We start from the raw sequence: 25,113 nt of genomic DNA on the forward strand, positions 1-25,113 counted from the left end.
GCATCTATATTCGTTGATAAAAATTGATCTAAACATCATGCATGATCGTGATAAGCGACTATGATCGTAGTTTTGAAATCATCGCTAGGAAATCAAATGCATCTTATTCACTTGCACATGAACTATGATGTCATACTGCAGTGCGCACCAACAAGATTAACGTCCTTGACAGGAAAAATATTTTTATGATATAGACGGTTTTCTCTTAATAGGAACAATATCATTTAAAATAGCGGATTAAATACATGAAATTCAAATTAGTACCGTTTACGACATCCTTGCATTACTTATAGATACATACGATAAATGCAACATGCCACGGTAAGTCGCAACTGTAACTGTATGATGGTTAGCAGTAAAATCAATCGATAGCTATTCGTTCAGCTAACTCTGATTCACGGTAGATCGGTCGTGATACGTATTAGAAATCATTAACTCGCTTGTGACGAAATATTAAATCGGTCAGATGAGTTTATAAAGGTGGGAAAGAAATGCAATAAATTATGTAATATAATGTTACATTGTTATTATCAACAGAAGAAGCGAAGTTAAATCAACGAGACTACACTTTGAAATTATTAAGAAGTATAAAGTGAGAGACGAGCGTATAAATGTGTGTTTGTCGTAACGATGGAATTTTTGGTTAAAAGATGGAAGAGTATATGCATGAATGCATAAGGGCCCGAAATAAGACGCCCCTGGTGTACGTTGAACAGTACGTTCCTGCAGAACGGAGCCCGCGAGGGCTAGTTAGAAGAAGAGAGTCTAACTGGTGATCCGAAGTGGTATAAGAGCGAGGGAGACAGAACGAGCGAGAGAGGAACGCGAGGGCCGAGGCACACACCATCGAGTATCAACCAGCTGGTTGGCAAGGCAGCCGCGAGCAGTCGCCAGTGAGACGCGGTACCCCGCGAGGGCTTTCGTCGTTTGTTCGTTCGTCTATACGTGTGTCTATATGTCCGTCATCTCCCTTCCGCTTAAACCTATCGTGGTCGTGCGTACGTTCATTCGTTCGTCCGGTCCGTGTGTGGTGCGTCTCCCATCGCTTGCTTTGAACGACACTTGCCACCGGTCGCGACTATCGTCTCTGTGTCAAAGTACGTCTCTCTCTTACTCTACCTCTCTCTCCTCGTTTCTCTTGGCGTGCCCGACCGAAAAGACAAGATGGCTGCCGACTCAGGAATGGAGACGTGTCCCTCCCCGGAGATTGCAGACTCCAGGAAGCGGCCGCTTGATTGTGACGCGGAAAATGGCGCGACGAAGAGGTCTCATTACGGATCAGGTATTTTAATTGCGCGTTGTCAATCATTTTTATCGACTGTCGCGGTCTAAGCTTCCCTACGCACCTTCACCAATCTTCCTATACATACGATAAAGTACACTCACAATGATTTTCTCTCTCCTTCTCTCTCTTTCTCTCGCTCTCTCTTTTTTCACTGTTCTCTCTCTTGCCTGCGATGCTCTTTACTCTCTCGCACGCCTTTGACAATCTTGTCGCTGGTGCTGCTGTTGACATAGCGATCGCTCGCTACGACCGTTCCCTTTCGTTTCCCACTTCGAAGCCTGGCGAACGTGTACACGGAGGCGAGAACGCGAACACGGTGCACCGCACAGCGGTTCGCGCATCCTCTCGTGCCACGTCTCCTTCTCTTTTTCCGTCTCTCATCTCCCCTATTTTCCCTATTTCTTCGCTATTTCCTTGCCTCGTATCGTTAGCGCCAATTCACGCAACACCTGTAACGGTGTTTTTACGCGTTGACGGTCATTTTATTATCGTCAACGTCACCATTGTCATTGTCGTTTTCGTCTTCGTTGTCGCCTCTCCCCTCCACCCTTCCCCCAATCACCGTAATCGTCAACATTGTCCTTATTTTCCTGTTCGTCTTCCTTATCGTTTTTGTCGTCGTCGACGTTGTCGTTGTGGCTGTCTCTGCTGTCATCGTGGCCGTCATCGTCGTCATTGTTCCTGCGTGGGCGGTTGTGCCTGTGAACGTCGTTAATGGAGAATCGCTGCTGCGGTGGCTGTCGATCACGGTCCGTGACTCTGCAACTTCGTCCCTGTCGCGCCCGTTTCATCGGACGTGCAACTGCTAAGTTCGCGGCAAGACTCGCTGGAAGGGACCTACACCTTGTTCCATCCGTACGCATATTGTGTACCTTTTCTCTGGCGTATTCTCGTAGTGCAGTGCCGCCGTTGTCGCGAAAGCGGCGTACTAAGGAACGCGCCTGCTACCCGTTAAGTGGCAGTTACTAGGATGTGGCGTATCGGTGAGTTGTCAGGCACACCGTTCCGCTGCCGAGGTTGCGGGTCAAGGTCGATGCGAACCGAGTGAGCGCACAGGGCTTCCATCTGTCAAACAGCTGTTTGCCTTCAACGCATCAAAACTTTGTGTCTTTCCGCATTGCACTTCCCTATCCTTCGTCCACCGATTACCCGACACTTTTTCGTGACTCGTGCTGCGTGCTCGTTGATATTGGTCTCCCTGCGCTCGCGTGCCCGTGAGTACGCATGATTTCGCGTTCCACCGATTTAAGAACCAATCAAAAGTCACAAGTTTGAACGCCAATCACAGAATAACGTGTTAGTTTGGTGAAAAACGTTCCAAAGTCGCACGAGAGCTACCTTTAGCTTTCAAGTTCAATATTGATGTTTCACTTTCATTCAATTTATCTTTTAATGAATTAGAAATTACTGTGATTTCCGTAAAAAAATTTGAAGTGCTTTCAATGTGTATATGTTTTGTAAAGACTGTGTTAAATTTGTATTTTTCTCTAACTGTTTATGCTAGTGTAATAAATATCATTTCTTACTGAATTCAATGTTTTAAAAATTGTAACTTTTCACCTTTTGTACTCTGTTATGTACTAATTTATAATTTATGTGTCTTTATACCATCTGTCGTTCGATTAATGTAATAATTTCTTTTTTTTTTTTATTTTATAGGGGGTGATGGAACATATCACCTCAAAGTATTGGTCCCTGGTGTGGCTGCTGGAGCAATCATTGGAAAAGGAGGGGATACAATTGCCCAGTTACAAAAAGATACAGGAGCCAGGGTCAAAATGTCTAAATCCCACGATTTCTACCCAGGTAGACTGAAAATATTCCCTTATGCTGTATTTGTTAGTACAAGGTGGCATGACAGTCTTTGCATATAATTTTATGCGATGTACAGGAACAACAGAAAGAGTGTGTTTAATTACGGGTAGTTTAGAAGCTATAATGGCAGTTATGGACTTTATTATGGATAAAATTCGTGAGAAACCAGATCTTACATTAAAGACAACTGTTGACTTTGAATCAGGGAAAACTACCGCAGAGAGAGACAAACAGGTAAAAAGCTTTGTTTATATACGTATATGCTTTTTACGTATGTTTAGTATACCAGAATATTTATACATGTACATTTGTCAGATATTAAACAAATATTGCGTCATTGAAGTTGCTTTTGTTAATGGTGACCTACTTATTAACTGCTTTCGTATTAATTAGAAATGCACAACCAAAAGTGTTCTTGTCATATATCTATTGATTGCAATAAGGAAGGCTAACATTTCTTTATTTACATGTAATGTTTAATATAATATTTTAGGTAAAAATTTTGGTACCTAACAGCACTGCAGGCATGATAATAGGTAAAGCTGGAAATTACATCAAACAAATAAAAGAAGAATGTGGCTCGTACGTTCAAATAAGTCAGAAGGCAAAAGATGTGTCTTTGCAAGAAAGATGTATAACGGTAATTGGAGAGAAAGAGAATAACCGTAATGCATTAATGATGATATTAGCAAAAGTGGCAGATGATCCACATAGTGGAACATGTCCAAATGTTAGTTACGCAGATGTTAGTGGTCCTGTAGCTAATTACAATCCCACAGGCAGTCCTTATGCTCAAGCACCTACAAGCACTCCCACGTATACTTCTACGGCTGGCATCAATACAGGTAAGATTTCTAGTAACATAAAAAACGTGTAATATAGTTACAGGATTAAGGTATGATAGTTACTAAATTGTGACTTACATTTGTTCACAGTGAGTCTCTTGAATGGTGCTGGATTAAGCTTGAACTTGAATTTAGGAGCTGCAATTACAGCAGGTACAGCACCAGTGACAACGCAATTGTTGGAACATATAAAGTTAAATTTACGAACGGCAGGTTTTTCGGAACCTGCTGCTAGCGAAATTTTGTCTGCTATCGCTACACTTGCTAAATATAATCTTCTCGGAATGGGAATCGGGATGCCTTCTAGTATGGGATACCTTGGAAATCCTATGGATAGCACTACAACAGCAAATGGTTCGAATAACAATGGCGGCGTATTTGGGCCAATTGGAACAGTTCCTGCTCTTGGATCTACGTCTCCCACACCACGTAATACACTTGACAGATACGAGCCTTTTGATCCATTCAGACAAAACAACACAGCTGCCAGTGCTATTCATCTAAACAACAATTCGTTTGGCCTTGGCACTAACCAGTTATCACTTGTAAGTAAGAGTCCTACACAGGTAGACGCCAACAACAAGGAGACCAAGAAAGTAGACATAGAAATTGCAGAGGTTATAGTGGGAGCTATTCTGGGACCCGGTGGTCGTGCCCTCATTGAGATTCAGCACCTAAGTGGCGCCAACATACAAATCTCTAAGAAGGGCATGTTCGCTCCTGGTACCAGGAACCGCATAGTGACTATCACGGGTTATCCTAATGCAATCGGCACTGCTCAATATTTAATTGAGCAGAGGATCAGTGAAGAGGAAGCAAAACGAGCACGTCAAAATGCCCTCGCCAATATGATCCATTGATTTCAAGTACAGCACTTTTGTTCATCCCCATTATTGAGCTCCGTCATTCATCTTTTCACATCTTGAGGTGATGCTGCGGTAGCTCTCTCTTCCCTTCTTGAAACACTCGTCCACTACCACCTACCACCCGTTGTCATCTATCGCTACATCACTATAGCGCTTGCATTCTCACATCACTGTTCATGCATTCATCATGATTCGTCAACATTTATCTATCTTTTAAGATTATTATGATATATAAATATTATATGTTAAATGATAACTACTACAATTGTTCTGTGATACACCATGTTACGGGACTTTATCACAAATAATACACATACTACATCAGAGTTACATAATATATCTAGTTGTATGGTATAGGATATTGAAAGAAGGCATGATAAAATTATGATTACATTAGAAACGAAATGGCACAATTTGGCCATAGTTGTTCTTGGAAGGTCAAGACGACAATGTTACATGGGTAATTGTTTCGTTTCATAAAAATAAATCTATTTTTTTCTTTTTTTTTGTATAGGAGCATAATCTTAGTACTAATATGAAAGATATTTTTAGTTAGAAGGTCATACAGAACTCACAAATTGAATGGCTTCGATCTGAGGAATTAGTATTTTAATGTGTATCGTGCAGACCAAATTATATTCATTTCCATAAAATGATGTTGCAAATTATTGTATTGAACTGTTCCTTGAGCTATGAAATGATTAGGCCGATTGAATGATTAACATGCTATATGAGCAAGTTTTCTCGAGTACAGAGTAATACCTTGGCAAAACCAAAGATCTTACATATGTAAAGCAGAAATAACTTGGCTGGAGGATAAATATACATACAAAGGGAGAGCTATTCTATGTATAAACATATATTTATATATTTACAATGCTGGCTGGTCCAGTTAAATGAATAACATAATACTTTATTGCCAAGTTTTATTCTGAATCCCAAAGTCTTTATTTCTCAAAATCTTCATCAAATTATATCTTATAGTATTTAGATTAATGTACCCAGAAGTATATAAACATCAAGTCTCATTCTTCCTTACTCATACCTTAGGAACAGAGGATTCATTATACTAGGATGCTAAGATAAGAATTACTCGATTCATCACTGAATCAAAAAGATCCTCTCATGTAATATTTTGGTATGGTTAACACGCGTTGTACATTAAAACTTTTGTCTAATTATTTTTAGTTTCAAGGTATATCAGTTGAATACAATTTGAGTTAATGAGATATATTTCATGACACTTTGCAAAGCAAAAGCTGTGACATAGAAATTTGTTTTTGTCATTCCTTTATATTATAGCAGCATGAATATAATTATTTTTGTCATGTGAAGATATTTATATTTATATACATCTGTTTTCAATAGTTTAATCGTGAAATATTTTTTGAGCAAAATATTCCATTCGCTAGTGCTTTCAATTCTTTTCTATGCAATGATTAATGTATTCTGATGAAAATACAGCAAATTAAGGTTTCTACATACATACATACATACATACATACATACATACATACATACATACATACATACATGCATACATACATACATACGTTCAGTTTTACATAAAAAGTGTCTGTCATGGTCGACAGTCATGTCATACATCCTTGGGTTCTGTATGATACTGCTTTATGTGGAATTCTATTTAAGACAACCAAATCTTTGACAGATTTTTAACAACTGCACTTTGACACTGAATCAAATCTTTAGATAGGGAATGGATTTTAGCTAGAAACTTCGTTTATGTTGATAATAATTATCAATATTATGAACAAAAGAGCAAACAGCTTATATTTCATTGCTAGATAAGAAAGAGGATACAGCATCTACTAATAACAGACGTTTCAAATCATTGTTTTTTGGGGGGGGGGTAGGTATTAGGAAAGGGTGATATAAGGGATAGGCAGTAATCAATAATGGGTTTAGTTAAAGTATCTGAAAACGTTAGCTGTAGCGTCAAATGAAATATATAAGTGTACATGAGTACAATTCATAGCTGGAGACGCTGGCTCACCGCTCTTTAAAAATAACTTGTATATTCATAAATATCGCATAACATGAGTAATAATATATTACACACAGAGAGAAAAAGAGTAAATATATATATTATATATTATATTATATATATAATATATATATGTATATAAAAGATGCATCTATATATACATGAAAAGTTCGAATTAGATTATTAAATAAAAGAGAATTCATATTATCTAAAATATAAATGACATATATGTGTATATTTATATGTATATATGTATACACATATATATTCTATATATATATACATATATAAATATAATATATAAAAGATATAATATAAGTAATGAAATGATATTATAAACATTGTTGACAAAATATTTGCGTCCGCGTACGTAAAACATGATTTTATGTTTATTCATAAATTGTATGTGAACTATTGATTAAACTTCACTGTGTTGCCCAAATACATTGAGAAAGAAGTCACAGATACGATAAAGATGCAAACTATTGTTAGATTGCTGTAGATAGATCTATTTGAAAAAAAAAAAACTTTAATAGAACATGTTACGAACGTCACTTGTACCATTAACTTAATTTATAAATCACTTTATTTTAATATAGCCGTTGCGCTATTAATATTAATGGCAGCATAATATTTCTCTATTGCATCCGTATATGCAGTACTTTTTCTTCGCTAATTATACGTATCATCACATTAGATCTATCATTGGCGGTTTCTTAATTTTATCCTATCGTCACTTTCTCTCTATCTCTATTTTATAATTCACACTTTTTCTGACTGCCGGTAGGCAGGTGTGTTCCAATTGATTTGGACAGGCCAAGATTTTCAAAGGGAAACAGATTTTATACCATTTTCATTTACACACATCGATTCGTACTTTTGTCATTTACGACTCTCACATGATTATTTGTACTAATGTATCTAAATCTAGTATTGCAGTGAACTTGTACAAGTAGATGAAGGAAACAAATTTTTCATTCGATTTTCGTCACAAGAATGTTGATATATTTTGTGCTTGTTACAAGTAACATCGATATTATTACAGTGAAGTGAAATAGACTTTTATCACATAGAATATTTCTTCTGTAACTTTTTTTTCCTTTTTTTTTATGTGTAGCACGTACAAGCAACAAAACACGATGAATGATTGTATTCTGGTTGTCACGTTTAAAAAAAACGAAAACATGCTTGATCATTTGAATATTCCATTGCTAAAATTACAATGTTTCTAATATTATCGGTTACGTCGGAGAATAATCCTTCTAAAGGTTCCTTATGTCATTTCCTGTAATCGAAATCAAACAGCAAATATAATTATTTTTCGATTCGAACAGAGTCCGTACGTATGTCAAACTTGTAATATGCACATTAACGAAAAGAAACGGAAGGAAAAATAGGAAGAATAAGAACGTGTAAGTAAATCTCTTTCAAGTAAATCTCTATGACAAACAACTTGTAGGTAGCACGAGATAATTAGATTAGGTTACGGTTTTTCTCAGTAAACACATTCCTTAGTAGAACAGATTATGTATAAGGATAGCTGTGATGAGGTTGAAATGAATGAAAGAGAGAAAAGAAGGGAAAATAATTGGGTGAGAGGGAGATAGGTGTTTATATCAGCTGCCAGTACGTGAAAATTGCCACGATACGTTGATGTATGTAGTGTGTAAAATCATAGAATTTATTTGTTCAGGGAAAAATAACTCGATGGCGAATAACGATTCATCAGCAAGGAGAAACGAGAAGACGGATCAGTTCTATTCTACATGATAAAAACACGATGTCGATGTTAAATGTTCAATTTTATGAGGATCGCCGCATGTCGCAATATCCATTTTCCAATGTTATCGCTTGGAACGTTCGATAAGAAAGAAAAAAAGAACTAACTCACTCTCCTTGCACCATCGGTAAGAAACGAAGTGATAAACATATTACAAGTTATAACGATCAGCCAGTTTACTATTAGTATTTCCTTTAGCGGTTTATATACATCTCTCTGTACAATATTAGTATTTTATAAATATCGTAAATGTTACGGGGCTACGGTTCGCATGTGTTCATCGGTTTAGAAGACGTATAACGTAATAGGGAAAGAAATTAAAATCGTTCGATACATTGAATCGTAACTATTGACGGTCGATGCAGAAAATTCCATAGAGATAAACGTCCAACGGGGAAGAACGATCGTTCGTATACGTTTCTTCTGGATTGTTTCACGTTTACAGATACCTTTATAGGGTTCACCTTTAGACGGTTGCATATTATTGCGTTGAATTTTATTGTTCGCGTGTTGGACGATTGTTGCTCGAAATAACGATACGAAAATACCTCCATGCAATGTGGCAAAAAGAAAAAAAAAAAGAAAGAACAGTATTGGTTGGCCAGTCTATGTTACCTACGAGTTGTTTAACGAGAGGACATCGTTAGAGTAATTAAGCCGGCAGTCGCCACACATTTAGGAGAATCTTATTTCATATGACGCTTTGTTTTGTACAGTTTGAGATATATTTCATCCGATCATTCTCTAGGTAATGAAAACGAAAAAAAAAAGATTAACGATAATAAACATGGTAAACCACGGCGCCAGAGAATGGTTGTTGGGCGCCGTGGATAGTTGTACACGATTACTAAGTATAGATGTGTAGGTAGTGTCTTAAATCTCTTGTAAAAGTCGTCATTACAGGTTCAACGTTTTAATCAATAATCGATCGATAAAAGGAAAAAAAAATATTTACAGAAATGGATAAAAAATGTATAATTATACTCTCGCACGTGGAGACGTAGTGTAGTAATCAGGGAAACTGTAGGAATTGCATTGACTCGCCTCAATTCTAATATGAACTATTGTTACAGTAACTATAATTGAATTTGACACACGTCGCCACGATGGTGTGGCTTGCGTGTCACGTTACTTGGCTGTGTGTGCTAGGCTACATCGTAATTCATGTTCCATCATCCATCACTCCACTCGCACAGACTCCATTTACCTGTATAGAACGGAAATAAATAGCGGAGGAGAGGAGGAGGAGGAGGAGGGGGGGGGTTGACAAATTAAAAAGGGGGGATTAAAGGAAGAGAGTAACGATGATTTATCATTAACTACATATGTAAATCGATATTCCGATACGAACGAAAGGGAAAGAAGGAAGGAACGAAAGATCGAACGAGGGATCGGTACATATTTGATAGCAGAGGAAACAAAAATGGAAAAAATTCTTTCGCACGACATTTACACACTCCACCCAATCACTTTAGTGCCATATTGATATCCCATCAGCCACACTTGTTGACGTTTTGACGGTAGAACGTGTTGTTAAAGATGTGTATATTCTGCGATTATGCAGGCTGTTTTGAATAAAGTCGGAATACGTTTATTTCTCATTACGCATATATTAAATCGTTACAAAGTATTATGAAACACACCTGTATATGCTTATTTAGTTTCTGCAGTGTACAAAGAATCGTTTTACAGCTGTCGAGGGATTTTAATGTTGATTATCACGATGACGAGATAGAGCTTATATATATATATATATATATATATATATATATATATATATATATATATATATATATATATACACAATATATATGCGTATATATTGTGTCGATCTATACGTATTGATTGAAAACTCTAAGTTCGAACTTCTTATTTTATAAAATAATATATGCATATTCGACGAGGAATTACAAATTTTGTAAAAAATGCAACAGTTTCTTGAACAGGAGCAATGCGTTTCGTTTGGAAATTGTTCTTGTTGTTGTCAAATCAGAGAGAAAGCTGACTTTCTTTTCTCCTATTGTCGGTCTGCGCTTGATGTTGGATTCGATACGTTCGGTGTTGAAACGAGTAGAACAGAAGTGAAGAATTATCGGACGAAAAAATCCTTTGTACAAGATATTTTCGTAGCACAAATCGCTTTCCTTTCGAGTCGCTCGAGCCATTGTTTGTAAAGAAACGTTGCATTTGCACTCTTTAAGAATGTTATATTCTCGGAAGGTTCTTTTACTGCCGCTCTTCGCAATCGTTCGCTATAATCAAAGGTTTAAACGATAGAACAAATTAACAATAGTCAAGGGAAATATAAAGAATTGATGTAAAACGTAACGTTACATTAAGAAGTATTAATACAGTAAGAGATACGATAATAGATGTGGAAGAAATGGTAAAGAATGAAACGGCGAGGATGAAGAAATAATAATAATAATAATAATCGATTGCATTGCATTGATCGACAATATAGCAAAATTAATTATTTATAGGTAGAGAGAACAAAGATGAACGAGCTTTATCAACAATTGATGACATAAACGAATTGTCTTAACTTGTTCTTCGTCAGATGTTTCCACTTTAAACGCTGTTGTACGTGAAATTTTTAACTGCTGTGTGTTGCACAACGTTTGAACAACATTTGCAACGTCGATTGGTTCACTGGATATTTTTCTTTCTTTTTTTCATTTTTTCATTTTCGTTGAAGCTTCGCTTTTTGTTTTTTCCTTCTCTTTCTTTTCTTTTTCTTGTTTCGATTCGCCGAACTTAAAATTTCACGATACACCTGCATTGCAATGCCCTTAAACGAGCAGAATAAGGAAAGAGCATACAACACAAATAAAGAAAACAATACAAAGCGGATAAAAAGAAAATAACAAAGTGGCTGTAAATATTTTATATAAAAAGAAAAAAAGATATATATAGAGAAAGAGAGAGATCTATCTATTATAGGGATACGCGTGGAATTAAACGAAAAGAGGCTTTTATTTTTGTCTAAAAAATAAAAGATGGACGATAATCGAATATAGCGAGACGAGAATTATAATTGGACAAGTTCAAAGAAAAGATAAAATATCCTGACGTTAGTCGATTCTAGTGCATAGTATTTACCGATAAAGTATTAAATATCGCGCCCATCGACACGTAATACAAATTTCGATCGTTCAGCCCGCACTGTGTCTTCTTCTGCGTAAATCGAGCAGATGCTAAATTCGCAGATCTCCGATATCGTCGTACAATTGAGAAATACGCCACTTGCGAAGCGAAGCAAAAAGGGAAAAGAAGAAAACGAAAGGAACGAAAGAAAAGTGAAGCTTTCTCTCCGCGTACATAGAAAAAGAAAAGAAAACAGAATGAGACGAGCCTCGTTAGTGTATTCAAAATAGCAATGCATACCGATAACTAAATCTCTAAAAAAAAAAAAAAAGAAAAAGAAGAAGAAGAGGAAGAATCTTCTCATCGCGGATGGCCGAATGTCTGAGAAAAAGAAAAAGAAAAAAAAAAGAAATATGATTCAGAATATCTAGACGCAGAGCGAATAGAACCGAGGAAGAATTTATTCGAGAGATAAAACTATTTAAAGAAAGAGTAGAAGAAAAAAGATATAAATAACTAAATAACGGATAAAGAGAAAAAGAGCGAACAGTAGGGAACTTAATAAGAGAGCACATTTAAACGACTAGAAAGATTCGTTAACGTGTAATTAAGAGGGTTGTACAAAAGTGTATGTAATGTTATTTTATTGGAGGTGAGACTTAGAGTTAGACTGTTAATACACGGTATATTATTTTGGGTAAGCATATGTAAAGAAAAAGATTTAAAAAAAAAAAAAAATAATGAAGAATAATAACGAAGAACTTGGATGAGAATCGTTATTGTTGAGGTAGAAGTAGCACATAGCAGCTCGGGGATTATAATGATGATGAGGATGAAGAAAAAAAAAACTATTAAGTACCTTGTTGAATATAAGTAGATTAATAATCGCTAAGTCGCGAAGAAAAAAAAAAATAGTGCACCGCGATGGTGCATGTGTGCACATTCATGTTCATTAACGACTTGTTGTCATTGTACACACACACGCACACATATACATACATACATACATACATACATACATTACATACACAGAGTGAGAGAGAGACACACATACCCATGTTACATATATGCATACACGTACAGACGAACATCGTACACTTGTATAACGCGAAATGTTGCATGCCTATACACGCAAAAGAAAGATTTAAACAAAACGAAAAAAAAATATGAAAATATATAATAGAGGGTTTCACGCGAAACGCAGTGCCGCGCGTTGTGCTTTACCTTTCTAAGGATCGTATCCGAATTACGATGCCGGTTACATTAGATGAAATAAATAGCATTATCTTCCACGAATATTTCGAATTTCAAGAGCAGCTGGCTGCGAAAGAGGTACCATAGTAGAGATTCGTTCGTCACTGATGGAACACGATCACAAGTATTGTACCTTACATTCCTTTGGCTATAAAGTAATAGTAAGAACACGACGACCGTGTGCCTCGTGCGTTTCATATATCGCGATCACCGAGAAATAAACGAGATAGATGAGGGAGGGAGGGGGGGGAGGAGGAGGAGGAAGCGGGGGAAAAGAAGAGAAGAAAATACGGCTAAATTGGCATTCGATCGATCGATGATAATCAAAAGGGAAAGAAAAGAAAGATCCATTTCGATTCGATACGTGGCGCGCTTTCACCGACTGATTTAATTGACGCACGTATTACACGGTCGATCATACGTTTTTGTTTCGTTTTTTTTTCTTGTTTGTTCATTTCGTCAGGATATATATTAAAAAGAGGAAACGATGCATAAAAAGAGCAGCGAACGAAATTGTATTTTTTAATATATATCTGTATGTATATATGTATATGTATATATTACGAGAACTCGCCTGCTAGAAAAAAAAAAAAGGGTATTGCGATTCAGATTCAAAAGTTCGCGAGAAACTATAGTTAAATCTAACTATCACAAGAAAAAAAAAAAGAGAATCTCTATTATTATTATTATTATTATTAAAGAGTATAGCGTGTTCTCTTGGGATGAAAGATTATATATATGTATATATACACCTGTGTATATGTATATGTATATATATATATATATATATATGTATACATTTATATACATACCGATTGGCGAGTAAAACTCTCTGAACGGATAAGAAAAAAAAAAAGAAAGATGAAGAAGATAAGAGAAACTATAATAGGGCTGTTAATTATTGAGAATCATCTAAGCGATATATTAGAAAAGGGATATGCACGTGTTTGGATACGTGTGTCGATGCGCATCGATTGTCCGTGAAATGGATCGTACAAATAAACGATCCATTTGTAACATTGTTCTGTCACGGTCTTTTTCCAAGAAAAAGAGACGAAAGTATACAAGAGAACGAAAGCAAAGAAAATAATAGGGGAATGTCGCGTGTAGCTCTGCATACGATAGTTCGGAAAAGAACGACAGGAAACTAAGCATACGACAAGACACTTGTCCCTTGTGTTTTACGACTCCCTTCAAAACAAACGATTGTTATATTGTATCGAGCACAAAAAGTTGCGTTACTTTTTCCTATAATGTTACGTTCAATTGTATTTTCGCGAGAGTAAACGATCCTTTAGCTTCGATTCTCACCTCGGATTTGAACGTTTCAAAAACGCTCCGCTTTTTCGACGTTGCCGAACGAGAAGCGATACACTTTTCGATTTTGTTACACCGATATAAATGGGTTAATTCGAAAACTAAACGAGCAAGCGAAAGTTGCGCCGACTAATCGTCGAGCTCTTCTCAACTCGAGTCGATAGAGAGGAGTGTTTTTCCGTGTTTTCCCTATCGACGCGACGAGAATCCACTCGGCATTCTTTTTTAATATTCTCCAATATTCTTGTTAATATTCCTTTCGATTTCCAAGGAAATGATTTTAATCTGACGATTAGCGTGATTATTCGAGGCAAAGTTGAAACGACCAATCAACGATCGGGAAAAATCAAAATGAATCCGAGATGTGCGGATCGATAAACGCGACGACAAGCGAGCATGCATCACACGGCTTGTAAGCCTGAACACGAGAAAGAAGACAAAAATAGGTCTTTGTTTTTTTGATCGACGACGCGAAAATGATTACGTTTTTATTTGATAATTTTTGCTTGTTATTAAAAGTTTACGTGACCTCTTGGGCACCACACTATGATTGTTATTGATGAAGTATATATTATACTATATATACATATATATATATTTTATATATGTATATATAATTAGTTCACAGCATTTGAATTTACTCTAAATAATTACTTTACACTCTAATCACATTTATTTGCATCCATAAATTGTTATTCTTTCATCATCAGAGTTATTCCATTCAATGTTAAATAATTATAAATATTAAACATAATATATTAACTATTTTCACTCATGAGAAAGCATCGTTACCTGTATGACAAGTGACCATAAGAGCATAATAAACAATCGCTCATTAAATGCATTCTGTTGTTCTTCATTTCATGACCTGGCCACACACGTTCCATCCATCTACTCCATCGATCCATCCATCTGTCCATTCAGTGTCGCTGTATGATCGTCATACGCATTCTCTTGTCGTTTTCTTTTTTTTTTTCTCTCTCTCTATCTCTTTCATTCACCAAAGACTGTTTCTCCGAGTATACGTCGCAGAAGTTTCTACCGTAAAGGAAGAAAAAAGAAAAAAAAGAAAAAAAAAAGAAACGTTCCTCGTCGATGGAACGTCTTTTCTTTTCCTCTTTCTCTCTCTTTATCTGTTTACCGTTTCGTTTCCGATAACGGTGTCCAAATGAATTCTGTGCAATTGTAATTTTGTCGAAATTAGGAAGGTTCCCAATCGATTGATCGCGACACGTTCGTACTTTCTTTATTCGCGCGTCTCCTGTCTGACCGGACACGGTCTCGCTCCACTTACAACTTACGACGAAGCCTTCCAAATTTTGATAGAAAGCTCACGAGAGATGAAAACACGCACTTCATTAAGTGGTAGCATGCGTACCTGTAAATACGATAATGTACAATTAACAATTTTACGCGACTAGTCTGTAAGTTCTTTTATATGTACATACACGAACGGGAGAAACGGGAAAAACAAATGCGTTTGTATATGCGATGTCAAGTTCACGTGCATGTCTTGCCTCTGGTTTACTCCCGCGTTTCGTCACGGGGAACCGCGCGTTAAACCGGAGGGACGTGCGAGTAATTCCGTAGGTACAATATTTTCGAAGCATATATCGAACGGCGAAGAAGCGCAGACATACCGTTACACTCGGATTAATATTTAATGTTATCGTCGTTCTATTGTACTCGTTCTAGCTATGTGCCGGTTCTATCGCGAACTTTGTCGTTGCTGTTGTTCTTGTTAAACGTATCTCACGTTCGGAATAGCATATCATTCGGAATATATATGGCACTAAAGGAACCGGCGAGATCGGTTGCCCTTGCATTTCGTCAGCGTACAAAATTCGGCGTACAAAACAGAAAAACCCGTGCTGTTCTAACTAGTCAGTATAGATAAGGGAATGTATTTTTTTACACCATTGATTTGTAATAAAGATATTGAAAACGAAAGAAAATTAATCCAGTTCAGACAGAGGAGATACGAGAGCGCTTGTGTTATTCGAAACAAAAAAAAAAAAAAAAAAAAGAAAGAAGATAAGGAGAACAAAGCGATATCGATGAAACCTTTGTGAAGCGGATCGACGTTTTTCCTTTTAGTTTCACGCTTCTAGCTGTTGCTCAGTTATTTTGCTAAACTCTGTTTCAGTTTTAAATTTCCGTCTACCGATTACGTTTGGAGTAATTCGCGGTGGGACGATTCGATCGTGATTATGCGAAATATCTTCTGTTGCCGGGTAAGTTGTGTATCCTATTTTTTTTTCTTTTTCCTTCGTTTTGTTTCTATTCATCTCCTTTTTCTTTTCTCTCTTTGTTTTTGTTTTAGAGCGCGGTGATTTTAGTACGTTAATAAACATCGACCATACTGGCTACAGTCAAAACGTATTTTTTATTCGAATGATAAGTGCACATTCACAAATGTATTTATAGTTTGTTGACAGCGTTTTTTTTCGTTTTTTTAGCTTCGCATCTACAAATTAATATACATACACTATGACACAGAATTTATTATTCCTCATAAGCAGTGAACGTACATAATTCATTTTCACTTACAAAATATCTATGCGTATCATACCGGTGATTCTTTCCTTACTTAAGTTTTCATTAAGTATCGTTTGCATCCGTTATTATAATACATACACGCATTTGCTCCTACAAAGTTTCTTCACGCATCCTTTTACAAATGTGTACGCTGCTCTACCTAACTAAACTCTACTTAGGACCATCAGTAAAATGAACTCCTAATCTGGTTCAACCATTATTGCCCTTAGTTTGTCCGACTATACAGTGATACTATGTTGCGTATTTCCCTTTTTTTCCTGTTAATTTGCTTGTAAAACAAATGTTCACTGATTCGTTATTACCGTTAGTATTCTAATTATTATTATAATTATCATTATTATTACGTACTTTCCTGCTTCGGGCTCTCACATGTTCGCGAACAAGCTAATAGTGAAAAAGCGCTAAAAGTATAGTTATCGGTCTCCCGAATTAGAAAGAAAAAGTACCAGTCCCCAGAGAAATGGAGAATTCGTTTCTATCGCATCGAACACGAAAAACATCATCGTTGAATGCAATAATATTTGTACACTAACTTCGCGAATTTTCCCCCTACGTTACCTCAAGCCAAATGTAGCTTGATGGTCTTTTTTCTCTTTCTCTCCAAACATTTTTCATAAAAATTATCCATTTCTCTTACTCCGATATTTTATTATTACAAGAGTAACAAATATCACGAGAGTTACAAAGAAAAGTTAGGCTCTCTTCCTCGCTATCGCGACACTTTATTAATGTCCACTAGCATCTTACGTCGCATTGATCGAAGTGTTCCATGATACATGCCTCGATAACAGAGAGATCGACGAAGAAATAAAAATCTTTTTTGTGCGATTACGCTCGAAGGGCACCACTTGTTTGCATCCTTTCCTTATGCGTGCTCTATAAACTTTGTAATATATGACATGCGATATATTTGTCGACACGGTATGAACAGCCATCTCGAAAATATGGCTGAAACTGTTTTCCGCATGTAACATTCCAATTTTTGTTGTATAAAAATTATATACATATGTTATTATCTAATCACACGTTTGCATAATGCACATATCTAAATACGAAGTGTATGTTGCGTCTTTCTCCTCCTTTACGTTAGAATATAAATTATAAACTATCTCTATGTATGTGATAGACCGTTGCATGACAGAAGCATGCAAACAAACGTTCCCCCAATCCCCTCCCGTTCTTACATAATACGGTATTCTCTTAAACGCTGCGAATTACTAACTTTTTGCCATCGTACGGTTTCTTTATAAATCAAGGATAGTTTTTACTTCCGTAGAAAGTAATGGCAAGAAGGAACCCGGCAATAAGGAACAATGCCGAAGTTATTGATAAAGTTTGCCACGCGATTCTGTTTCGTCTTGACTTTTGTTCGTGTGAACTTTGTTGTACAGTAAACGTATCATTTGTGTATAAAACTACAAAATATGTCAAAGTTATACAATATAGGTGATACAATAAAAAATGTATCTCTATATAAAGATTACTCTTCGCAAGAAAATATAGTGTAAAGTTCCAAAGGGTGCTCAATATTGAAACGTAAAAGTATCCTACGAAATTTCTATTTAATTATTGTTTTCTATCAGTTTGATAGAGTCGAGTGAAAAATCATTTTTGAATGATTTTAAAATGTAACTTCTTTCCCATGGAACGCTGAAAAGAATGATTCTATCTTAATAACAATACACACGTGACGAGCTTGTGCGACATATTAAAATCGAGCACACCTTCCTATTTTTTTAACATTAAAAAAATATATAAAATCGAAATTACCTCATATCTACTATTTGAAAATGTTCACTTATGGACTGACATAGTACGGAGCAAAACGAAACATACTCAAGATAAAGCTTTAGAAAAAGGAATTTGATTTGTACTTTTCATTCCTCGATATTATTACGGAGTTTGAGCAGATTGCATTCCCTTATTACACGTTTCCTCTTTATTTCTTTGTTTATTCAATGTGTATGTATGTGAGTATGTGTACCTGCGATGTTAAATCTGCTACTTTATACTCGGTAAAGAATTTCAAGTTATATTTAATATTATTTAATAGCAACACTTCTCCTTAATCTAAGTAAGCTAAAAGTAACTGAAAAATTACATTATTGTAAGTGTATAAAAAGTAAACTTTTGATTTCAGACAACAGAACCTATTTATAATAGGTCAGTACGTTTTACAAAGTAATCGTAAGTACTGTACGAAGACAAATTTTGTTAATTTTGATTCTGTGTATATAGAAACCAATGAAAAAATATAACAAAAATAAAAACAGGCCAACATTCTTATCCTCTGATTAAGTACAGAAATGGTACAGTGCGTTTTTTCACCCGAAACAGATATCATATCACGGAATTCGGTTTTACAAACAACTGAAAATCATCATAGAGTTCGATACTCTACGTTACACTGTTTACCATTTCGGTACCTAAAGGTAGTTCATAAGTGATAAAAGGTGTATACTTCTACTAAACAAAAGAATTTAATCCTAGAAAACGAGAAGAAAAAAGAAATAGTTGTATTCGTAAATTTCAATTTACAACATGTGGTATTAAAAATTAATTAATATACAACACTAGGGCGTATATTATTATCATTTTAACATAATTATATGCTAATATCTTTTTTAAAAATCAAATTGCATCACCTTTTGTCACTACAGAACTACAACATATTGGACCACTCCCTTCCTATTTCTAATAAATTAGAAGAGGAAGAGGGTGGTCTGCCTTGCTTGCTACTTGGTTGCCTCTGGTGGGCAATCAGGCTGATTGTTTGGATGAGCAGCGGTAAAGGCTGGGTGATTCTCTAAATGACGATCTACCCTTAAAATCGTTGGGAAAGGTCGTAGGTCAACGAGAAACCTCCTTGCATTAAATATCTGTGGTATTAAGCAACAGTCTGCTAATGTGATTTCATCACCTACGCAGTACTTCCCTGCACTGGATGACAATAATTTTTCTACAGCTGAAACATAATAATCTTGGTCACATCTATGCCAATGTACAGCTAAACTCATACTTTTTTTCCTATTTCCTAACATACCTGTTAAACCTCTAGTAATCCAGTGTTGTGCCCATTCCTTCTTGCGTTCTTCTCCAACATAAATCAACACGACTAAATTTTGCAAGGGCTGTATACCACTAGCAATAACCTCGCAAATTTCTCTGACTCTTGCTCGTTTTACTGGATCTGCAGGCATTAAAGGTCGATGTGGTCTGGTTTCTTCTAGGTATTGCAAGATATTTAACTAGAATAAAAAATTTTCCATATTTAGTACATTGTCATTGGATAACAAAGAAATACACATGAATGTTCATATACTTGTAACAGCACATGAGTTAGAGGATAATTCGAATCATGTTGTTGTTTTGCCTCGGAGTATCAATATCGTTAGGACATACATAATGTAATAATAAATAAACTTACAGATAATACTTACAGATTCTATTAACGTGTGATTGTCAATATGAAGTGCAGGCACCTGCTCCATTGGATTGATCTCACGGAATTCATTAGAATGTTGTTCTCCACCACTTTTTATCAAGCTAACTGGCTTTATGTCATAGGGGATTTCTTTTAAATTCAATGCTGTTAAAAAGTACATGTGATTGCTTGTATAAATAAGAAAAATTTATTTATCTTAAGAAAAAAAAAAATAATGCTTTTTTAGTTACCAATTCGTACTCTCCACGAGCAAGAACTCCGCCAATAGGAGTAGAGTACTGGCTAAAAGTGAGAAAAAGAATTAAATTAAAATAATGCATACTCCGATACATTTTGCGATGTTTACTGATCTCAAGCGACACGTTGATGAAGGTCTATATTGGTTCATCTGAGACCGGCCGAGTAAAAGCAGATTCAAATCAAGAACATTTCTTTCTTACGGTGAGAAATTGTTAATGATTCAAATAATAGAGGAAAAATTAAATTCTAACAATGCAGATTTCGTACGGATTTTTGTTCGCTGCTTGAAGACATGATCTCATCGCAAATAAAAGGGTTGATAATAAAAGCAAGAGCTCTATATAACAATGTCGGATTGAATGCATTAGAATGTTAATATGCTTACCTTTCCCATGACGGACATCTCGTCGGGCTTTGATGGACGGATTCGCCTACTTAATGATCTTTGCCCGATTACTCGAGACGACGCTGTGACTTGCGAATCTCTTCGAAATTATTCGGTATCCGTTCAACGCGCGAAATTACTCCTCCCTCCCCTTTTATTCGATTGCCAGACATCCCATTCCACTGTCTCATTCCAGTCTGGGGTTCACACAACCAATCACATCTCACTTTCCGATAGGAACCAGTGCTGTACGATGAGAAAAACCTTCAAGGTTGACGTATCCATAAATTCATACAGATTTATATGTATACTAAGCATCGTTTCACATCCTAACTATTTTAGTAGAAATTATTTTATTTTAATCCGTATATACAAACATATAGTTCGTGATTTTCCAATTATTGTTTCGCTTAATCGCGTTGTAGCTAATGTAAAATATATTAATAATTAAAAGCGTATTTATATTTTTATATCTTCGCTAATAAAGGTGAAGGTAAACAGTGACGCGTTTAACAATTAGAAATTATAATTTTGTTTTCATATCATATATCTATCTACTACATATATGTATATTAATAAGAATATAAAGATTACGACATAGGAATGGAAATTTACTCCAATGTAAAAGCATAAGAATTGTTCATAATAATGTAGTAAAAGATTTTAGTCAATTCCTTTTTTTACAGCTTATTTTTGTAATTGTTTTTAATTTTTATACTTATTTTAACGATATTCGTGATTTTTGTTGAATAACAATTTTTCAAATATAGAATATAGGAAGTAATAAAATTACATGGAAACATCTCATATCGTTATATAGTTGAAATTTAATAATATCGTAAATATTGACGTAATTAAAAGTTAAATTAAATTTTTACAAGAATTAAAGTATAGAATAAAGTATATATATGTAACAATCCCGATTCCTGCTTATGCTGTGGGTTTACAATCCATTTTCGTGCTTCATATTGATAATCTATATAACCTAGTAGGATATTAATAATATGATAGTAAAATGTAAATATCGAAAATTATATTGTATATAACTGACTTTCGAAAAAAAACTATATATAATAAGAGGTTAGACGACAAAGTTATATTCCATCTTTTTAAATTAAGTTCGCTATATTTTCGAATTTCATGTCTTTTATATATAACCGTGATTATTAGAGAAGCTAAAATATGTGGAAGTACTTTCTACACAAAATAAAGCAAAAACTACCAACTGATAGGATTCCGCGAATCCGATTATCTTTAGCCGCAATATATGCATTTTCTGCATGGAATTTGGTTATATTTACGTTCTATTATTCGATTAAGGATGACCTACCTGTTACTCCAGAAGCCAGTACGTATTACAAATTTAACAATTTAAATTATATTTTCAACGTACATTGTTGCACACATATACTACGTCCAATTAATTTGAAATCTTTGCAGAAGACAGATTAGTGAAGAAAATGGAAAAGGAAAATATAGACGTAGAATTTGTAGAACTCAAAGGAATTGTTATAAATACTTCTGAAGATAAAGAAAATGAAACGAATGTCGTGGAAACATAGAACTTTAACATGTTATTAATTTTGAGCTAGAATAAAGCGAATTTACAAAAGCGTTTTTACTAAATTCAATTTATTAACAAATATATTCATAAGCGCAGTTTATTCACGTTACATATATTCAATTCCTTTCATTCACATTACAGAAAATCATTGATAATATACAAATACTTTTAATTAAGGAAGAGATTGTCGCAAGGCAACTGCTCCAGAAGTTTCTGGATTTAATTCTTTTAATCTTTGTTCCATCTCACATAGCAAAGCTGACCTAAAAAATAATATTATTAATGAATTTATGTGATACATTATATAAAAAATCATTTTGTATGAAAAACATAAAACTCATCAGACCTGTATTCTTCGTAACGCATGACTACCTCTTCTAATTCTTGTTTATATAATCTAGTAAGCATAGCATTAAAGCAATCAAGTTCCGGTAAACGAAAAAGTTCCCATCGCAATTTACGATCTAATGCTACGGATGCCCTACTGTATACGTATAACCAATGAGGTATTTCTTCATTAAGGTAAGGGTTAGCTGGAACTAAAACACTGTGAGAGTGAAAATGTGTGTGGCGTGGAGGTGATACAACACGCACTGCTTGTATCTCATGAGGATAACATGGATGTTCGTATTGTGCTTGCCGTGTAATATGGCTAAAAATAATATAATTTTATATAGGAATTATAACATGTATTTTGAATTTTTAATTACCACAGAACTTACTTAACGTAATAAACACCATATTCAGGCGATTCAATTCTTTCCCACCCTGTAGGTAAGCCTTCTTTTTCAAGAGGATGAGACCAATGAGTGGTTTTTGTGTTATGATCTATATAGTACTTCCGACCTCTGAGAGTGAAATCCACAGACCATCCAGGAGGTAAAGGAAGTTCTTCTTGCTGTTCATTCCTAGAACTTGATCTTTCTGAATGGCAACGACTATATCTTAAAAACATAAATGTAAACAACATATCACACTTTGACAATTTTAGGAATGCTAAGTATAATACTTTTCTACCCTGTATTGTGACGATATGCAGAATGATTATAGTCGTCATAACCTGAATCAATGTCAAATGGCTTATAAGGCATCTGTGGTGTTTGAACCCGATCTAAATGATATTCAGATCCAGCATACTGATTAACATAAGTATGAGATATGGCAGGTGAGAGTCCAGAATGATACATTGGAGTTGCAGTACGAGATGACATCCCATCCCTTGTACTAGTATTGACAGAAAGACTGGCAAATCTAAAGGAGTATGTTGCATTTCGGTTTTAAATATACTTTGATTGTATATTTTGAAACATAAATTACCTTTGAGCTAAATCTGGGACAGAACTATTGGGAGTATACTTTCCTTCGTGACTTCCTAAACCTACTGCACTCATTGTTGTCTTAGTATTTCCAAATTTTTGTACCATGCTGGGTTGTTGTGGGATAGACTATATAAAAATTAGCGTTTATTTGTCTACAAAAATATAACATACACAATTGCTATTTACCATGGATGTAGGGATAGTTGGATGATTATTGCGATTCCTCGTCCTTCTATTTGGTTCTGTTGTCCATACATTAATAACTAAAAGTAAATAATAATTATAAAAAATAAACAAACTGTATTTTGTCATTAAAAATGGTACAGTAGTAATGAAACAGTTAAAAAGTACAAACATTTGAAAAAAAGCATAGAAACTTATCAATGCTATAAAAAAGTTTGTCTTTTTACAAACTATTTGTAACACAATAGTAATGACAACTTACTTGGCATTTCAGGCGGAGTTTCTTTTTTAACATATTTACCAACAACTCCCTCTTTAATTGTTCTTAAATCCTTATTTTTTCGAGATAACATAATGGAAATAAATATTTGATCGAACGACAAATAGATAAATTTTCGGTATTTATAACCTACAGATACGATATTATATTCATAAAACTAATGGAAGTGTATTTGGAGCATATAACTGTGTGCTCAAAAATAAAAAATCCATTTTACACGTTCGTACAAATTTGTTTTAATAGTGACTTGGGATAGGTAAAACTAAATCACGTATTTGACATATAAATGTATGTCTTTTCCTTCACATTACGAACGTTCATAAAAACCGAGTACATTGACAGCGTGTTAGGTATATCAATGATTTAGACATTAAACCTCCTTTCATTTCTTTCTGTTACCAATAAGTTCTTTGTTAACTCCGTTAAAAATTGTAAAAATTTTGAAAAATATTAATTGTATTTTAATAATTCCAAAATTATTTACAGCAGTCGATCTTGTTTATCCATTAACAAATTGTCAATATGACATATTTTTAAAATATGAATTTTTTCTTTAAAAACTAAGAGTTAATTGAATTTCATAAATCAATAAGCTAGTAACAACAAAACTAATATGTAATTCATTTAATAAATAACTTAAAAATTTCTTTTCCTATTTGTATAGATATATAATACACAATAAGTGTGAAAATTGTGTACTATGTCTTTTCCTTTCTTATTCTACCTCTCTATGTACTATATTCTATTTTTATTTAAAAATAATTTATTTCCATAACCTATCTCAATGTGTCAATACTATATTATGCAACAAAATAACTTAGTCAAGTAATCATTTGTTTACAAGATTAATATTATACATTTTTTACTATATAAGCTATGTATAT

At 34.8% G+C, this 25,113-nt stretch overlaps 3 protein-coding genes across 10 annotated transcripts; 1 reads left to right on the forward strand and 2 right to left on the reverse strand.

Moving 5' to 3' along the window:
* Window positions 1-46: 46 nt before the first annotated feature.
* On the forward strand, window positions 47-17,869 carry LOC117207595 (RNA-binding protein Nova-1). 4 transcript variants are annotated; one of them, XR_004487557.1, is made up of 7 exons: window positions 49-1,282; window positions 2,945-3,091; window positions 3,177-3,334; window positions 3,594-3,945; window positions 4,036-4,490; window positions 16,401-16,488; window positions 16,578-17,869. XR_004487557.1 is itself a non-coding variant. In XM_033447960.1 (6 exons), the coding sequence occupies exons 1-6, from the start codon at window positions 1,165-1,167 to the stop codon at window positions 4,567-4,569; spliced, it is 1,239 nt and encodes a 412-aa protein (XP_033303851.1). In that variant the 5' UTR covers window positions 49-1,164; the 3' UTR covers window positions 4,570-4,754. The 4 variants fall into 4 exon arrangements, 3 of the variants coding, with proteins under 3 accessions (XP_033303849.1, XP_033303851.1, XP_033303850.1); XM_033447960.1 differs by lacking the exons at window positions 16,401-16,488; window positions 16,578-17,869 and adding an exon at window positions 4,561-4,754; XM_033447958.1 differs by lacking the exons at window positions 16,401-16,488; window positions 16,578-17,869 and having other exon boundaries at window positions 47-1,282; window positions 4,036-6,184.
* Window positions 16,739-21,093, reverse strand: LOC117207605 (probable maleylacetoacetate isomerase 2). 2 transcript variants are annotated; one of them, XM_033447978.1, is made up of 5 exons: window positions 20,884-21,093; window positions 20,489-20,540; window positions 20,254-20,402; window positions 19,857-20,061; window positions 16,739-19,778 (listed from the first exon to the last, which is right to left on the reverse strand). In XM_033447978.1, exons 1-5 carry the CDS (start codon window positions 20,899-20,901, stop codon window positions 19,549-19,551), a joined length of 654 nt encoding a protein of 217 aa, XP_033303869.1. In that variant the 5' UTR covers window positions 20,902-21,093; the 3' UTR covers window positions 16,739-19,548. The 2 variants fall into 2 exon arrangements, with proteins under 2 accessions (XP_033303869.1, XP_033303868.1); XM_033447977.1 differs by having other exon boundaries at window positions 20,489-20,536; window positions 20,880-21,090.
* Window positions 21,094-22,526: 1,433 nt separating this feature from the next.
* On the reverse strand, window positions 22,527-24,572 carry LOC117207597 (protein salvador homolog 1-like). 4 transcript variants are annotated; one of them, XM_033447964.1, is made up of 7 exons: window positions 24,212-24,572; window positions 23,953-24,029; window positions 23,765-23,892; window positions 23,465-23,698; window positions 23,170-23,385; window positions 22,794-23,099; window positions 22,527-22,710 (listed from the first exon to the last, which is right to left on the reverse strand). In XM_033447964.1, the coding sequence occupies exons 1-7, from the start codon at window positions 24,300-24,302 to the stop codon at window positions 22,620-22,622; spliced, it is 1,143 nt and encodes a 380-aa protein (XP_033303855.1). In that variant the 5' UTR covers window positions 24,303-24,572; the 3' UTR covers window positions 22,527-22,619. The 4 variants fall into 4 exon arrangements, with proteins under 4 accessions (XP_033303855.1, XP_033303854.1, XP_033303856.1 ...); XM_033447963.1 differs by having other exon boundaries at window positions 23,170-23,391; XM_033447965.1 differs by having other exon boundaries at window positions 23,170-23,391; window positions 23,765-23,872; window positions 24,212-24,480.
* Between the last annotated feature and the right edge of the window lie 541 nt (window positions 24,573-25,113).

This window comes from Bombus bifarius, unplaced genomic scaffold (assembly GCF_011952205.1).
Source record: "Bombus bifarius isolate JDL3187 unplaced genomic scaffold, Bbif_JDL3187 scf7180000008039, whole genome shotgun sequence".
In the NCBI taxonomy this organism is placed as follows: domain Eukaryota; kingdom Metazoa; phylum Arthropoda; class Insecta; order Hymenoptera; family Apidae; genus Bombus; species Bombus bifarius.

Excerpts from the sequence above, each read along its gene's own strand:
- LOC117207597 (XM_033447963.1), bottom strand. The coding sequence starts at position 24,302 with ATGTTATCTCGAAAAAATAAGGATTTAAGAACAATTAAAGAGGGAGTT. Across the intron at positions 24,030-24,211 it reads AACTCCGCCTGAAATGCCAA|TTATTAATGTATGGACAACA; the intron begins GTAAGTTGTCAT and ends ATTTACTTTTAG. Across the intron at positions 22,711-22,793 it reads ATGCGTTACGAAGAATACAG|GTCAGCTTTGCTATGTGAGA; the intron begins GTCTGATGAGTT and ends ATTATTTTTTAG.
- LOC117207605 (XM_033447978.1), bottom strand. Across the intron at positions 20,403-20,488 it reads CTCGTGGAGAGTACGAATTG|CATTGAATTTAAAAGAAATC; the intron begins GTAACTAAAAAA and ends ACTTTTTAACAG. Across the intron at positions 19,779-19,856 it reads GATTACTAGAGGTTTAACAG|CTGTAGAAAAATTATTGTCA; the intron begins GTATGTTAGGAA and ends ATTATGTTTCAG.
- LOC117207595 (XM_033447958.1), top strand. The coding sequence starts at position 1,165 with ATGGCTGCCGACTCAGGAATGGAGACGTGTCCCTCCCCGGAGATTGCA. Across the intron at positions 1,283-2,944 it reads GAGGTCTCATTACGGATCAG|GGGGTGATGGAACATATCAC; the intron begins GTATTTTAATTG and ends TTTATTTTATAG. Across the intron at positions 3,335-3,593 it reads CCGCAGAGAGAGACAAACAG|GTAAAAATTTTGGTACCTAA; the intron begins GTAAAAAGCTTT and ends ATAATATTTTAG.